General features: G+C 35.7%; 1 protein-coding gene across 15 annotated transcripts in view; it reads right to left on the bottom strand.

The window, feature by feature from the left end:
- Scmh1 (Scm polycomb group protein homolog 1) overlaps window positions 1–18095 on the bottom strand; it is a 177611-nt gene that overhangs the window by 87659 nt on the left and 71857 nt on the right. For 13 of the 15 annotated variants that reach the window (XM_074080451.1, XM_074080442.1, XM_074080443.1 and 10 more), the window contains one exon: window positions 13218–13452. In XM_074080451.1, coding sequence (XP_073936552.1) covers window positions 13218–13452 — 235 coding nt within the window. Of the gene's footprint in view, window positions 1–13213; window positions 13453–17381; window positions 18092–18095 lie in introns of all 15 variants that reach the window. The other 2 variants (XM_074080450.1, XM_074080452.1) reach the window with 2 other exon arrangements.

Below are 18095 nucleotides of genomic sequence, written 5' to 3'. Positions count from 1 at the left end.
TAGTTTACTGTGTGCTAGGTCCTGTGCCAATCACTTTCCATTGACTCTCTAGTCTAATCCTCTAGATAGCCTTGAGAGATGGATATTATCTTCATTTTATTAGAGGGTAAAATGGGCAAAAGTTAAGTAAACTGCTTTAAGATTTCAAAATGTACAAATGACACAGACAGGGCTGAAACCCAAGTAATGTGAGTCCTGAGGTCATACTCTTATCCATCAAGCTCAAGATACAGGTAAAAATGAAAAACAAAGAATCAGCCTTTTGGACTAAGTATTAATAACCATAGTTAAATTCAGGGGGAGGAGAAGAAAAAATGAAAGTAAAAAAGAATTACACCTTCATATAATTTAAGCTTTAGTCTCCTTTAATCTAAAACAATCCTATTTCCTTTTGTTTACTTTTCATGACACTGACATTTTTTTGAGTCTGGGATAGTGGTTTTATAGCATATCTCATGATTTGTATTTTTTTGGTTGTTTCCTTATGATTCATGCTTAAGAGTTTTGACAAAAATACTTCAAATGTGATGTTGAGTACTTCTCATTCTATTACTTCAACAGGCACAAAATTACCCAGGCATTGCCTGTAATCCCAGCTACTCAGGAGGCTGATGTGAGAGGAACACATGAGTGCGTGAGTTTGAGAATAGCCTGGCTAACATAGGGAGATCATGTCTCAAACAAAACACGCAAATAAAACAATCAAACAAAAAAAGAGGTATAAAAGTTTTAGTTTGTCTAATTACTATGATACTAAATTTGTAAAGGGGTGACACACAGACTTCTTCATTGTAATTTCCCTTTGTAAATAAACAGGTAATTAAAAGAGAAACTCTGAGGTGGTGTTACTATCCTACCCCTAAGTATGTTTTACTCAATGCTTTTAACATTCATGTGTTACTCTTGCCTGAACTGAATATTAAAATAGTTGCGAAATAGTGATTTTCCCTCTATTTATTAGCTGGCATTCTGTAAGAGAGACTTCTCTTTCTAACTTAAATTGCTTTCTCATTGTATATGGCAAGGACCAATGGATGCTATAACTATCATCTTTTTACTTTTATTAATTTTGCTGATAATCATATTGCTGATACTGACTAGCCCTGTGTCCTTTGGTACATTTCTATCATTCTTTAAGATTTCTTTGTTGGCATAATAAGGTGCTATTTTAGATTCACCTTATGTTTTTTCTTCTGCTTGGCCTTGCAATCAGTCATTTCTCTAAGGGATATGATTCTTTTTACTGAGGGATGAGATTTAGAAATCAAAATCAAGGGTCAGGTGTGGTAATGCAGGCCTGTAATCCCATTTACCCAGGAGGTGAAGGTAGGAGGATAATGATTCAAGGCTAACTTTGGCAAAGTTAGCATGAGACCCTATCTGAAAAACAAACTAAAAGCAAAGGACTAGCAGTGTGGCTCAAGCAGTAGAACGCTTACCTTACAAGCATGAGGCCCTGAGTTCAATCCCCAGTACAGAAAAAAACCCAAAATTAAGGTGTGTACTTCACTACTGAGTTATAATTGCGTTTAGGCCTTTTCAATGGACATAGCTTGGGAAATACATACACACATATATCTACATACTATATTACATGCACACGATGCATATATCAATATATTTTAAAGTCAAGAGTTCATACAAATACTCTACAATTCAAATTCAATACTGTAGGGTTCCTCCTCATCTTTCCCCATTCCATTATTTGTATCTTATTTACCCATTTGCTCTATTTCCAATACATGCAAAATGATTTCAGATTATTATGTCTAAATTGCTAATATTGTTTTTAAAAAGTCAGAATTTACAGCTTCTTTTTCCTTAGAATATATCCCATTATGGGCACAATTTGAATATTTATTTGAATATTTTTTATTTGAATAAAATATTTTATTACTTGAATATTTTTTTCAATCTGGTTATGACATTCATTGATACATAGTTCAATCTGTAACAAATTTTAGGTTTGTTTGTTCATTTTTTGGCTTAATTTTATTAGGTAAAACATTTATATAATTCAAAAGTCAAAAGAATATAAAGGAATATTCTCAAAAAGTGTCTCTCATCACTGTACTTTCTGTCCTAATCCCAGATAAACCCAATAGATGGCCTTTCATTATTTTCTGGTTTAACACTCCTGTTCCTTTGTACAAAAAAGTAAAAATAATTTCATGTTTATTAATATATGTGTATATTCATATATAAACACATTTCCCCTTCTTCTTCTTAGAAGGTAGCATATCATATACACTCCTTTGCAACTTTCTTTTTTGGGGGAAGAACTGGAATTTGAACTCAGGGTCTCACACTTGCTAGGGAAATGCTCTACCACTTGAGCCATGTCTCTAGCCTTTTTTACTTGTTGGTTATTTTTCAGGTAGGGTCTGTTTTTTTGCCTGGAGCTGCCTCAGACCTTGATCTTGCAGTGTCCCATGAAGCTGGGTGCATGCCACTACATCTGGCTTGTTTTGTTGAGATGAGGTCTTGCTAACTTTTTGCCTGGACTGGCCTTCAGTAGCTGAGATTCCAGGCATGAGCCACTGAGTCCCACTGAAATTTCCAGTTATTCACATCAACAATGTATGTTGGAAATGATGCCATGTCAGTTTATGGAGATATTCTTTATCCTAGATTCTGGTTACATGGTATTTCATTGTGTGAATGTACTGTATTACATTCAACCAACCTCTTAATGATGCTGCAAACAACCACTATTTGCGTTTTGTGGAAGGATCTCTTCATAATCTTAGAGTAGGATTGCCTACTCTAAGAATTCGGGTCAAATGTTAAATGCACTCAGATACTAGCAAATTGTATATCCCTGTCCACAATAAGGATTGCACCACTCTGTGTGTCCCCAGCAACAAAAGAGGATTTGTTTCCCCAAAGTCTTGTGTCCTCAACTGTCTGAATTTTTGTCAGTCTGGTAAGGAAGAATATCTCCGTGTAGTTCAATCTGCACTTACTCTATTATGAGTGAAGGTAAGCATATTTTCATAGGTTTGAGGACTATTTATTTGTATACCTCCTCTGGACTGTCTGTTCATCTTTTAAGTCCATTTTCATATTGGTCTTAGTCTTTTAAAAAAGTTTTAATTTATGACTTTTTTGTGGTACTGGGGTTTGAACTCAGGACCTCACACTTAGTAAGCAAGCACTCTACCACTTGACTCATATCCCATAGTCATTTTTGCTTTAGTTATTTTTCAGGTAGTCTTATGTTTTTTAGCCAGGGCAGCCTGGACCACAATCTTCCTACCTATGCCTCCTAGTAGTTGGAGTTATAGGTGTGGATCACCACACTTGGTTTGTTTGTTGAGATATGATTTCACTAATATTTTGTGAGCCTGGCCTGGAACCTCAATCCTCCTACCTTTACCTCCTGCGTAGCTGGAATTATAGGTGTGTGCCACCATACCTGGTCCAAATTTATGACTTTTAAAAAAATTAATTAGCCTTTTATCTGTCACATATGTTGTAAATGTTTTCCCCAATTTTAACTTTGCATGGAGTATTTTTTCCCTAAAAAGGTTTTATTTTTAACATTTATATAGTCAAATTTACCAGTTTATCTGGATTGAGTCATATTCAGAAAGGTTTTCTCTATTCAGGTTTATAAAGAAGTTTCTGTTTTTTCCAGTGCTGCTGCTGCTTCTTTTTGTTTCTGTGTAGTACTGGGGTTTGAACTCAGTCTTAAACTTGCTGGGCAGGCACTCTACTACCTGAGCCATGCCCCCAGTCCTTTTTGCTTTTATTATATTTCAGATTGAGTCTTGGACTTTTGTCCTCAAACCACAATTCTCCCATCTCTACTTTCCAGACATCTGGCATGAACCAACATGCTTGGCTCCACTACTTCTAAGATTTTATTTTTCACATTTTGATTTATAATCCAGCTTCAGTTTATTCTGGTATATGCTGTGCTATATGAACTCAATTACATTTTTTCCAAAATGGCTACCCACCTATCTCAATGTCATTTATAGAAAAGTTCATTTTACCCTGATTTAATGACACTTGCTATGGACTAAATGTGTTTCCCTCAAATTCATGTTGAAGTCCTAACCCTTAATACAACTGTGTCTGAAGAGAGGGTCTTTAGGAGATAATTAAGGCTAAATGAGGTCATAGGAGTGGGGCCCAAATCTGTTAGAAATGTGGCCTTATGAAAAGAGATTTTGTCTCTGACTGACTGACTTACTCACTCACTCACTCTCTCCCCTCTTCTCTGCCTCCCTCTTTCATGTAAGGACAAAGTAGGAAGGCCAGCAAGGAAGAGAGTTCTTACCAGAATCTGAACTCTGTCAAAACCTTATTTTGGACTTTCTGCCTCCCTCTTTCATGTGAGGACAAAGTAGGAAAGCCAGCAAGGAAGAGAGTTCTTACCAGAATTTGAACTCTGTTAAAACCTTATTTTGAATTTTCTAGCCTCTACACTTGAGAGAAAATATCTTTCTGTTGTATAAGCTACACTTTATGGTATTTTCATTTAATAGCCTGAGCAGACTAAGATACTGCCTTACCATGTATCAAATTTTCATGCATAGTCAGATCTACTTCTGGATTTGCCATTATTTTCCACTACTGAGGCTGTCTATTCATGTGCCAGATGCATACAGCCTCAATCATGGAGCTTTTACAATATATTTTAAATTTATCTGCAAATGTTCTTTATTCCTTTCTTCAGATCCACTGTTATATATGGTATAATTTTTCTTCTGCTTAGAGGACTTCATTTAACATTTCTTTTTTTTTTTTTTTGTGGTTCTGGGGTTGAATTCAGGGCCTACACCTTGAGCCACTCCACCAGCCCTTTTTTGTGAAGCATTTTTTTTCGAGATAAGGTCTTGCAAACTATTTGCCTAGGCTGCCTTTGAACCACGATCCACATGATCTCTCCCTCCTTGATAGCTAGAATTACAGGCGTGAGCCACTGGCGCCCTGCTTAACATTTCTTATAGTGCTAATATGCTGGTGACTAATTCTCTAAGCTTTGTTAAATTGCAAATATTATTTCACTTTTATTTTTGAAAAACATTATTGCTGGCTATAGAATTCTAGCTTAGTATTTTTTTTAAGAACTTGACATCACTCTACTACATTCTAGCTCTGTTTCTGATAAGTTGCTGTCATTCTTTGTTCTTCTTTGTATTAGTCGCTATTTTTCTGTGGATACTATAAGATTGTTCTCTTTATCACTGATTTTCAGCAATTTGATAATGATGTTCATTGAAATCCTTGGCTTCATTTTGTTCTTCTTGGGGTTCACTGAGCTTCTCTGATCAGTGAAGTTATAGTTTTCATCACATTTGGGAAATTTTCAGTCATTATTCTTCAAATAAGTTCATCTATGCTCCCTACTCTTCCTTCAAGACTCAAATTGTACACATATTAGGCTGCTTGAAGTTGCTTTTTTTCAGTCCCTTTTTGGAAACTTTGTATAACTATTTTAAGTGTACTAATCTTTTCTTCTGTAACAGTTCCAGGAAGTAATGTTATTGATTACATCCAGTTTATTTTATACTTGAGATATTTATATTTTCCCTTCTAGAGTTCAATTTGAGTCTTGTTTATCTTTCATTTCTCTACTCATGGTTCCTTGTAGAAAACATACAGTTTAATTAAATAATTGCCTCGATGTTCTTGTCTACTAATTATCATCTGTGTCATTTATAGACTCTTAATTATAACTGATTCATTTTTCTCTTGCTTGTTTGTAAGCTTGGTAATTTTTATTGTGGTAAAACATACACAACATAAAATTTTCCATCATAATCATTTTTAATTGTACATCACATTGTTGTACAATCATAATCACCATGTACTTCAGAACTGTACCCATTAAACAACAGCTTTTGATTTCCTCCTTCTCCCCAACTCCTGACAGGAGAGGAAGAAAGGAACTTCCTTTCTGCTTTCATTGTTGGCTCCAGTTTCTTGCAGCACTTCTATCTTCTCTGATCATGGTTTACTGCAGTGTGTGGCAGCCAGTAGCATCCAGTGGCCAGCAGCAGCACCCCCGTCACCACTACCACCTAGGTTAGTTTCATAGTACTGTTCCTCCAGAGAGATTACCTCTCAATGAACACCCTCCTCCAGAACCTCGAAGGGCAAATTTTTAGCAAGTTCTACCAACCTGGCACCACAGTGACTTCTGTCAATCAGCAAGCCACAGTCCTCTCCCACAAGGGTCTATACTCAGTCCTGAGAATGATGGGGGATGGAAAATCCTTCTTGGGGCACTGTATCTCAGCCCCAAGATAATGGATTCTCTTTATGTTTGCTATTCCTATATATTTAAACAAATCCCTCATTACTCGCAATTCTGTGATACAGCTAACAATTAAACTTTCTGGGTTCAAATTACTGTGTTGTTTCTCTTATCATGGGGGGGGTGGTGTGTGTGTGTGTGTGTGTGTGTGTGTGTGTGTGTTGTGTGTGTGTGTGTGTGTGTGTGTGTGTGTGTGTGTGTGTGTGTGTAATTCTATCCTGGCTTCAGCCTTAGTTTGTGTTATAGATTATCTCCTGGTTGCATGAAGTTCTTTCTTTGATTCCTCAAGTATGACTTGGGGTTGCACTATTCTTTTGAGTTCTGACATGCTGGAAACTGTATCATTATATTTACAGTACCTGAAGAACAGCTTGCCTAGACATAAAAGCCTTACTCCCAATTTTTTCCCTTGAATTTCTTGAAAATGTTGCCTCATTTTGTCTTGCTTTGTATTTTGCTCTTGGGAAATCTGATGCCAATTTTTCTTTCCTTTGTAAAAGACTTGACTTTCTTTTGCCAGCTTTGGAGAATTTTTCTTATAATAGTTTAACTAGAATGTCTTAGAGTTGACCAATCTGAATCAATTCTCACAGGAATAAATTAGACCCTTTAAATATAGGTTTAGGTCTTCTTTAATTTATGGAAAGGTTTTGGTTTATGTGTTCATTCTTTTTTTTTATTTTTAAAAAATTTTTAGGGAGGGGATGGGGGCAGGGGGGAGAAATGACCCAAGCCTTGTATGCACATATGAATAATAAAATAAAAAAAAAGAAAAGAAAAGCTGTATCTTAAAAAAAATTTTTTTTATTTTATTCATATGTGCATACAATGTTTGGGTCATTTCTCCTTCCTTCCCCCCACCCCCTCTCTTACCCCCCCTTACCCCTCGCTACCCGGCAGAAACTATTCTGCCCTTATCTCTAATTTTGTTGAAGAGCGAGTATAAGCAATAATAGGAAGGATCCAGGGTTTTTGCTAGTTGAGATAAGAATAGCTATACAGGGAGTTTACTCGCATTGATTTCCTGTACATGTGTGTTACCTTCTAAGTTAATTCTTCTCGAACTAACCTTTTCTGTAGTTCCTGGTCCCTTTCTCCTATTGGCCTCAGTTGCTTTAAAGTATCTGCTTTAGTTTCTCTGTGTTGAGGGCAACAAATGCTATCTAGGTTTTTGGGTGTCTTACCTATCCTCATACCTCCCTTGTGTGCTCTCGCTTTTATCTTGTGATCAAAGTCCAATCCCCTTGTTGTGTTTGCCCTTGATCTAATGTCCGCATATGAAGGAGAACATACAATTTTTGGTCTTTTGGGCCAGGCTAACCTCACTCAGAATGATGTTCTCCAATTCCATCCATTTACCTGCAAATGATAACATTTCATTCTTCTTCATGGCTGCATAACATTCCATTGTGTATAAATATCACATTTTCTTAATCCATTCATCAGTAGTGGGGCATCTTGGTTGTTTCCATAACTTGGCAATTGTGAATAGTGCTGCAATAAACATGGGTGTGCAAGTGCCTCTGGAATAACCTGTGTCACAGTCTTTTGGGTATATCCCCAAGAGTGCTATTGCTGGATCATATGGTAGATCAATGTTTAGATTTTTAAGTAGCCTCCAAATTTTTTTCCAGAGTGGTTGTACTAGTTTACATTCCCACCAGCAGTATAAGAGGGTTCCTTTTTCCCCCACATCCTCGCCAACACCTGTTGTTAGTGGTGTTGCTAATGATGGCTATTTTAACAAGGGTGAGGTGGAATCTTAGTGTGGTTCTAATTTGCATTTCCTTTATTGCTAGAGATGGTGAGCATTTTTTCATGTGTTTTTTGGCCATTTGAATTTCTTCTTTTGAGAAAGTTCTGTTTAGTTCACTTGTCCATTTCTTTATTGGTTCATTAATTTTGGGAGAATTTAGTTTTTTGAGTTCCCTATATATTCTGGTTATCAGTCCTTTGTGTAGCTGGCAAATATTTTCTCCCACTCTGTGGGTGTTCTCTTCAGTTTAGAGACCATTTCTTTTGTTGAGCAGAAGCTTTTTAGTTTTATGAAGTCCCCTTTATCTATGCTATCTCTTAGTTGCTGAGCTGCTGGGGTTCCATTGAGAAAGTTCTTGCCTATCCCTATTAATTCCAGAGTATTTCCTATTCTTTCCTGTACCAACTTTAGAGTTTGGGGTCTGATATTAAGATCCTTGATCCATTTTGAGTTAATATTGGTATATGGTGGTAAACACGGATCTAGTTTCAGTTTTTTGCAGACTGCTAACCAGTCTCCCCAGCAGTTTTTGTTGAAAAGGCTGCTTTTTCTCCATCGTATATTTTTAGCGACTTTGTCAAAGACAAGTTGGTTATATTTGGGTGGCTTCGTATCTGGGTCCTCTATTCTGTTCCACTGGTCTTCATGACTGTTTTTGTGCCAGTACCATGCTGTTCTTATTGTTATTGTTTTGTAATATAGTTTGAAGTCGGGATACCTCCAGCGTTGTTCTTTTGACTGAGTATTGCCTTGGCTGTTTGTGGCCTCTTGTCATTCTTTTATATTATTTTATCTTCTTTTCTTGTGGCAGTACTGCGGTTTTACCTCAGGGCCTCATGCTTACTCAGCAGATGCTCTACTATTTGAGCCACTCCACCAGCCCTTGTTTATCTTCTTTAGGGGCTCCAACGACACATGCATACATACATATACATCTACATTTGGGACCCCTGTTGATTGTGTTCTGTATCTAGAAGTTCCTTTCTGAGACTTTTTAAACCACTTAAGATTTTTTTCCTTGATTATTTATATTTCTCTCTTCAATGTCCCTTATGTTTTTTCAGTTGAATCTACTGTCCCTTTGTCATCTTGGAATTGATTCTTCAAGTGAGATGACTTTGTTTCTTCTATTTCCTCCTCCTTCTCTGCCTTCCTTTCCTATGCCTCATTCTTCAATCTCATGTATGCCTTACCTATGCTGGGTTTACAGTATGAACCAACACACCTAGACTGTTTGTTAAGATGAGGTATAACTTTTTGCTTCGGCTGGCCTCAAACTGTAACTCTCCATATATTCACCTTCCAGGTAACAGGGATTATAGTTGTATACCATCATGTGTACCCAGTCAGATAATTCTATTTCACATCTTCTTGTCTATTCTACATTTCTAGTGTGATTTCCACCATCTACAATACACAGTATTTGTCCCTATCTGTCAGAACTTCTTCAGCTCAAGTTGGGCTGTTGTGCAATAGCTTCCCTCTGATTAGTCACTGGTTTTGGCAGCAGAATTTTCAGTAGCTAAAATAGTTTTACATCCTCATCTGTTTTTCTTCATATAGAGGATTTTTATGGATGTTGACTGCTATTTCCTTATTACTTTAAAGTGTCTTTTTTTTCCTGGACCAACAAAAATGAGAGGTCTTATTTTGGCAGGGAACTTAAGAGTTGACACAGTGAAATGTTCTTTAATAGATGGGCTTTTTTGGGATGGGATGAGAATATTGGAACGTCTTTTGAGTTTATGATACTCTTTGATTCTACATAACCTTAAGTTCTACCCCTTCCTTTCTTTTTCTCCTTCAATAGCAAGTCTCCCTCTCCCTGAAAGGTCATTTTCTTCCCAAGACTGCAATGTAATCTCTATTCTTTCACACTATCAACTTGGACTCTCTTTTCTGATTCTCTAGTAGCCTATACTCTAATCCACAAGGTTTTAGCTTGTTCTCAGTATTTCCCATTCTGGATGAAACTATCTCTTTCTAGGGAAATTTTGGCTGTGTTAGACCTCCATGGCCCCCTCATTTTTTAATAGTTTCCACCTACATAAACTCTTCATTCTGGCATGGGTCTGGTACTGGCTCTGCTGCTAGCAGATCTTCATATCTCCACTAACATGTAACTGAAAACTTTGATATTCTTAATTCCTAGTTATAGTAGGTTATGAATAGTTTGATTTGTTTTCCTTTTTGATATGTAGGATTCTAGAGAATTTTTGAAAAAAGGCTTTAATTTAGATGGTTTCTATTATCCCTGGGAACTTATTTTTTAAAATATTCTCTCTAGATACTTCATAGTGAGTCATAAAGTAGTAAGAGAATAATATAGAACTATGTAGTTGTGAAAAGGAATAAGGAATATCTCCATACTACTGTGAAGTTGTCTTTAGGGCCTATCAATGAATGAAAAAAGGCTGAGAAAAGTACGTAGAGTAAGCTATCATTTGTAAAACACTTTACAGGCAAATATATATAAATAAACTGCATATATATATCCCTCATTACTCCAGTTCTCTGATATCATTAACAATTATGTAAAGCTTCTGGCACATACATATATACCAGATTATGGTCTCTAAATACAATTTTTCACTAAAAGGAGCCTAAGCATCTGGAAGAAATAGCTGATTACACATTGGGGCAAGAAATATATAAAATGATTCTTGTTATGATATAGATATGAAATGCCCTCCGCTCAACGGCACATGTGTTGAAGGGCTGGTCCCCAGCTGATAGATCTAATCACTGATAGGTAAATGAATCATGAGGACTCTAATTTCATCAATGGATTAGTCCACTGATGAGCTCATAGATGAATGTGGAGATAGTGTGTCATTGGGAGCATAACTTTCAAGAGTTTATATTGTCCCCAGATCCTTCATCTCAGTCTTTCTGCTTTCTGTCTACTATAGGGTAAGATACTTTGCTCTACCATCAGGCTCTGCCCTACCACAACCAGGCTCAGAAGCAGCAGAGCCAAGTGACCATGGACTGAAACTTCTGAAACCATGAGCCAAAATAAATCTTTCCTCCTTTCTTTATCTCAGGTATTTTGTCAAAGGGACAAAAGCTAATAAACCTGGAACATTCTGACATTTCAAAGAGCTACCAAACAGTACTAATATAATTAAGAGAGTCAAAGGACAACCTGATGAGGCTCCTTCTGGCCCCAAATGGGACAACTGAGCATAAATATGCACAATTAATGTGAGGAACTGAAACACAACAAATATGCATGGATTCTTGAGTTTATGATACTAAACAACTTTCCTTAAATACTTTTGAAGGATGCTAGTAAACCAATTCATTATTCTGAAAATAAAGAAAAGAATCCTGTATGAACTATATCTCATGATATCCAAAGAGGCAATGAAAGTTTATCTTAGCAGATGCATTCTACTTTATTTATGTAGAAAGAATGGCAGGATTAAAATGTCTCATTTCGAAGCCATAATGAATTGATGGACCTAAATCAGGGTTTAGCAAACTACAGCCAGAAGGCTTGGTCATCTGTTGTTTGTAAATAAAGTTTTATTGGAACACAGCTCTGCCAATTCATTTATGTATTATCTATGGCAGCTTTCAAATTACAAGGGCAAAGCTAAGTAGTTGTGATATAGAACATATGGTATTCAAGTCTAAAATATTTACTATCTGACACATTAAGAAAATCTGTTGTCCCCTAACCCAGACTATGAGCATCAATGGCTGCTACATTATAAAATAAGAGGCAACTAAATCATATACATTTCCTGACAGAAATAAAAAACCCCATCTGTGAAATATTTTTGTGAAAAACTGAACCTCAATCTTGTAAAATATCTAGTTCTAGTTACCAATTTCAGGAAACACAGTAAACATGTTAACAGCAAAACATGTTAAATGATACTACTGCAATATAACCAGCAAAATATAATTGTGGGAAATTTTAAAGACAAGTAACTTGGAGTTTTCAACAAATAAATGGCAAGGAAAAAATGAGGATATTCATAGACTAAAAGAAACATTAGGGACACATCAACCAACTACAATATGTGTGGATCTTAGATCCTGATTCAAAAAAACATGAGAAAGAGAAAGCATGTGCATGCATGGAGGAGAGTTGAGAAAGACAACTGGAGCAATTTAAACACTGTCAAATATGTACTGACATTACAGAATTATTAGTTATTTTCTTACAATAGTGGCATTATAGTTATGTTTCAAAAATATCCTATGGGAAAGACATACTATTTCACGATAAAATGATACTGTTTGGGCACTTAGGCAAGAGAGGATAGGGAGTATATATAAGTATAGACAAAATAAAATTCACTATGTGTTGGTAATTATCAACAATAAAGGATACATGGACATTCACTGTGTTATTTAATTATATATATTTGAAACATTATATAAAATGATTTTTACATGGAAGAAAAATATTAAACAAGCACTTGGGGAACTCTTTCAAATGATATATATTCCCTAACTTTGATTAACCTAGCTCAACTTCCTGAGGAGAACATGGCCCAAAGACCATAATCAATTTCTGTCCCTAATGGAGGTTCACTGCACTAATGACAGTAATTGATGAACTGACTTTCTCAGGTATACTGAGGCAAAAAAGGTGCATCTGATTTGGAAGAGAAAAGTCTATTGGAGTTAATAGTTTAAGTAAAATAATAAGATTTTCTTAATAATGATTTCAGACAAAAAATTTCAAGGACCATATTATAATTTAGGGGAGAAGAGATAAGAGATCCTTATAACAGTCATCCTTTTTACTGGGAAAGTTTTCTTTTGCCCCTTGTCATTATTAGATAGGGTTTGGTAAAAGCTCGCTAGTTAGCTTGCTTGATTTATTTATTTAGTGTGTGAGAGAAGCAGGGCACTATGTTTTTTGAAGTACATTAAGTGGTAAGATTGACTTCTACTTTCTCTTTCAAGGTAAGTGAGTGTTGACAGAAAGGAAAGGACGAAGGGTGCAATTTCTGGTCAGGAAAAGGAAGAGTGTGAGAGATACTGGATATCATAAGCCAATGTAGAAGTGGAAATGTTCAGATTTTTCAGTTTATTTCACTTTGGATGGGACTTTCTGGGAGACCATATGAAAAAAGGGATAGACAGGAGAACTGAGACTTTCCCGTAATAGAATTTCTAACTTTTGGAACCTAACTGAATAGGGACAGCGTGGGTCTAATTACTCACCCAAAGGGGGCTGCAGCATGCCCCCATTTTTCTCACAGTTTCCGATAGGCTGGATTTCAGCTGAGTCAACCAACCGCCAGAAGTCATTCTTGTTGTCACTGCCATCAAGGCGCAGACGTAGGCGGGCACCTGTCAGTCCAACTACTGTGGCAATACAGGTGGAGGTGGTATTCCTGGGATCCTGTGCTTCCAATTTCATGCTGATCTTGAATTCGTTGCTTGGAGGTGTGTAGGACTGAGGAGAACAAATTATGGGGATTAGGCAGACTAAGAGTAAATCACATTTTAAATAAGGATGTTAAGAGACAAATCTCAAAATATATGATTTGGACTCAAACTGTCAGTGGGCCAGCGACAACCAGTCTGAATTACTCCCTAACAGTAACTACTTTCCCCTGAAGCATCAAATATTGACTCATACCAGTGAAAAGAAAAAAACAAAACAAAACAAGAGTGTTTCAAATAGTCCAGTTACTTAAATGCTTTCTCATTTTATCTTCTCTAGCTCTCTAACCCCAGCACAGGTATAACATTTTCTTTTCAGGACTACTATATCTCATTATACTACCATATCCTCAACGTCTTTTCATAGAACATTCAGAATAGTGGTTTGTATGTTGGCCACACAGACAATTGGGAGTTTATTTTTTCTTATTTTGACATAAGCTTATAAACCAACTCATATAATCAACATTTAATAAATTATGTGAAATAATTTATTATTTTAATAAAAAATAATAAATTAATAAATTAATGTAAGGACTTTTGTAAGTCTTTACATTTTTATGCACTTGTGACTCCATATATACTGTATGTATACACCCATGAAAGCATCACCACAATCAAGATAATCAACATGGTTATTGCCTTCAAGTTCATACATGTTCCTTTGTAATTCCTTTTTGTGGCCCCTCCCAGACTTCACTGTAGATTGGTTTGTATCTTCTATCTTAGATGGAATCATGGAGAACGTATTCCTTTTGTGCCTACCTTCTTTCAATCAGCATAACTATTCTGATATTCACCCAATCTGCTGATGTATCAATACAGGCTGAGTATCCCTATCTGGAAGTCTGAAATAAAGAATGCTATACATCTAAAACTTTTTGAGAACTGACATGATGATGCCATAAGAGGAATGGGTTGCAGTCAAAACAGGCACACTAAAAATACTGCATACAGATACCTTCAGGCTATGTGTATAAGGTATACATGAAACGATAATGAATTTCACATTTAGACTTGCATCATAGCCTTAAGATATCTAATTATATATTTGCAAATACTTTAAAATCCGATAGAAATCTGAAATCCAAAACATTCTGGTCCAAAGATTTTTGGATAGAGAATATTCAGCTTGAAATTAATGTCTTTGTATTGCTGAATAGTATACCACATTGATAGTCATTTGGTTTGGTTCCAGCTTTTGGCTATTATAAATAAAGTTGCTATGAACATTCATGCACACAACTTTGTGTAGAAATATAGTAGTCCACCGATATCTGTGGAAGATTAATCCTAGAAAACTCCTCAAATACTAAAGTCTGTGGATGCTCAAGTCCCTTTTATGAAATGGTATAGTATTTACATGTAGCCTGTGCACATCCTCCCATATACTTTTTGTTTTGTTTTATTTTGTTTTGAGATAGAGTCTCACTATGTAGGCCAGGCTGGACTTGAACTCATGATCCTCCTGCCTCAGCTTCATGTGTGCTGGGATTATAGGTGTACACCACCATGCTTGGGCTGACCATATAGTTTAAATTATCTCTAGATTAGTTACAATACCTAACACATTATAAATGCTATGTAAATAATTATACTCTATTGTCCAGGGAATAATGGAAGAGAAAAAAATACCTTGGTACATGTTCAGTATAGATACATCTTTCCCACAAATATTTTTGATCTGTGATCAGTTTAATCCACCAGAGGTGGAATCCACAGATGGAGGGCTTTCTTTTCCCTTGCATAAATATCTAAGAATGGAATGGCTGGACCGTATGGTAGGTATGTTTTAACTCGCACACCAGAAAATTAGCTATTTTAGAATATATAATTCAATATTTTTTAGTATAGTCATAGTTATGCAAGTATCACACCTATCTAATTTTGTAACATTTTCATCATTCCCCCCAAAGAAATCCCATATGCATTAGGAGTCATTCCATTTATTTTTTAGCCCAGTCCTTAGGAACTATTAAATTACTACTTTTCATCTCTGTGAACTTATCTATTTTGTATAATATGTTGGCTAATATGTGAATTATTTCTTTCACTTATCACAATAGTTTCAAGGCTCACTCATGTCATAGCATTATCAGTGCTTTATTCCATTTCATTGCTGGATAATAAATACTACATAATATGAATATACTACACTTTGATTATCTGCATACCAACTGGTAGACATTTGGATTCTTCTTTTTGGTTATTACGAATAATGATGGGATAAATATTTATGATAGGTTTTTTGGTGTGGACATGTTTTCTATTCTCGAGTACATACTTATGAGAGGATCTGCTGGATCATGTGGTAATTCCATGTTTAAGATTTTGAGTAACTGTAACTGCTTTCTAAGGTGGCCCCAGGAGTTTATAATCGCAACACCAATGTATGAGATTATCACCAATGCTCAATATTGTTTGCCTTTTTAAGTGGATGTTAATTAGTAAGCCATTGCAATTTGATTTATGTTTCTTTAAAGATAATGATATTGAGTTTCTTTTATGTGCTTATTGGCCATTTGAATACGTACAGAGAAATATGCATTAAAATTAATTATTTTTAGATTGTATTGCCTTTTATTGTTGTGCTGTAAGAGCTCATTATATATTTGGGAAATAAACCTGTATATGATTTGTAAACATTTTAATTTTTATTTTTCTTGATGGTGACCTTGGAAGTAGAAGAGCTTTCAATTTTCATGAAGTTCAACTTACCTATTTCCTCTGTTGTTGTTTATGCTTTTGGTCTTGTATCTAAGAAACTGTTACCTAAGCCAAGGTCATGAAGATTTACCCTCAATGTGTTCTAAGAGTTTTAGTATTAGCTTTTACATTTAGGTCTATGATCTATTTGGAGTTAATTTTTGTATATGGTATGGAGGTTGGGTCCAAACTCATTATCTCCCATCTGGACACCCAGCTTTTCTTACACTTGTTTAAAATCCCATAAAACTGTCTTGGCATTCTCAGTGAATATCATTTCACCAGAAATTGATGAGTTCAGCTCTGGACTTTCAATTCTAACAGACTAATCTATATGTCTATCCTTATACAAAACCACAATGTCATAAGTACTGAAACTTTGTAGGTTTGGAAAAATGAAATGAGTCCCCTTTGTTCTACCTTTCCTTAAAAAAATTTAATTACAATAATGTGTTAATTGTTCAAATTAATGGGAGTCACAATCTTTCCATACATGCATATACATTGATCATCATGCATTGATCATGTCCATCCATCCTTCTTCTTTCCTCACCCCTTCTCCCACTTCCACAGTACACTTTCCAATCCCTACTAATCTTCTTATGTGTCTTTTTTTAAACTTTCCATATAGGATAGAGAACATGAAATGCTTGTCTTTCTGTATGTCTGGCTTATTTTGGTTAACATAATATCTTCCTTTTCCATCCATTTTGCTGAAAATTACAGGATTTCATTATTTTTAGAGCTGATACTCCATTGTGTGTGTGTGTGTGTGTGTTTAACATTTTCTTTATCTACTCATCTGTTGAGAGGCATCTAGGCTGATTCCATAGCTTAGATATTGTGAATAATATCAAACTGACATGTGAATGCAGGTATCTTTTGTACACTGAATTCATTTTCTTTGTATATATACCCAGAAGTAGGATAGCTGGGTCTATTTTTAACTTTTTGAGAAACTTCCAACTGTTTTTCATAGAGACTGTATCATGGTTTTCATAGAGACTAATCTTGTATAAGGGCTCCTTTTCCTCTATATCCTCAATTGTGTTCATCATTTTCTGATAATAATCAATCTACCTAGGGTGGGATAGAACTTCTCGTAGTTTTCATATTTATTTCCATGATGGCTAATGATGTTGAGCATTCTGCATATATTTATTGGCCATTTGTATTTTGCCTTTTGGAAAGTATCTCATTTAGAACATTTGACGAGTTTTTAAATTTGATTACCTGTGCTTTGTTGTTATTGTTGTTAAATTTTGTTTTGTCTTTCTATGCAGCCCTGGATGGCCTGGAACTTGCTATGTAGCCCAGGCTGGCCTTGAATTCATGATCCTCCTACCTCAGCCTCACAAGTTCTGTGATTACAGACGTGCACTACCATGCTAGGTTTTGTTAAGATTCTGAGGTCTTTATATATTCCGGATATTAATCTACTGTCAGGTGAATAGCTGGCAAATATTTTCTCCCATTCAGTAGGTTGTCTCTTCATTTTGTTGATTATTTTCCTTTGCTGCACAGAGGCTTTTTTGTTTGATGTGATCCGATTTGTCAAGATTATTTTGGTTTCCTGTGCTTTTGGAGTCTATCCAGAAAGTCATTGCCTGTTCTGATATTTTGACATGTTTCCCCTATAGAGTAGTTTTAGAGTGTCAGGTCTTATACTAACATCCATTTTGAGTTGATATTATTTGTACAGTATGAGAGATAGGGGAAAGCTTCAATATTCTGCAGTTTTCCCAGCACAATTTGTAAAAGAGGCTGTCATTTCGTCAGTGTATATTTTTGGCTTCTTTGTTGAGAATCAGTTGTCTGTAGATGTGGAGATTTATTTCTGGGTTCTCTATTCTGTTCCATCAGTCCATGTGTCTGTTTTTATGCCAATACCATGCTGTTTTGGTTACTATGGTTTTGTAGTATGTCTTTTTTTTTCTTTGAACCTGA

Source organism: Castor canadensis, chromosome 7, assembly GCF_047511655.1.
Source record: "Castor canadensis chromosome 7, mCasCan1.hap1v2, whole genome shotgun sequence".
Classification (NCBI taxonomy): Eukaryota; Metazoa; Chordata; class Mammalia; order Rodentia; family Castoridae; genus Castor; species Castor canadensis.
The sequence above is the reverse complement of the archived record's forward strand: the minus strand, read 5'-3'. Positions and strand labels throughout refer to the sequence as shown.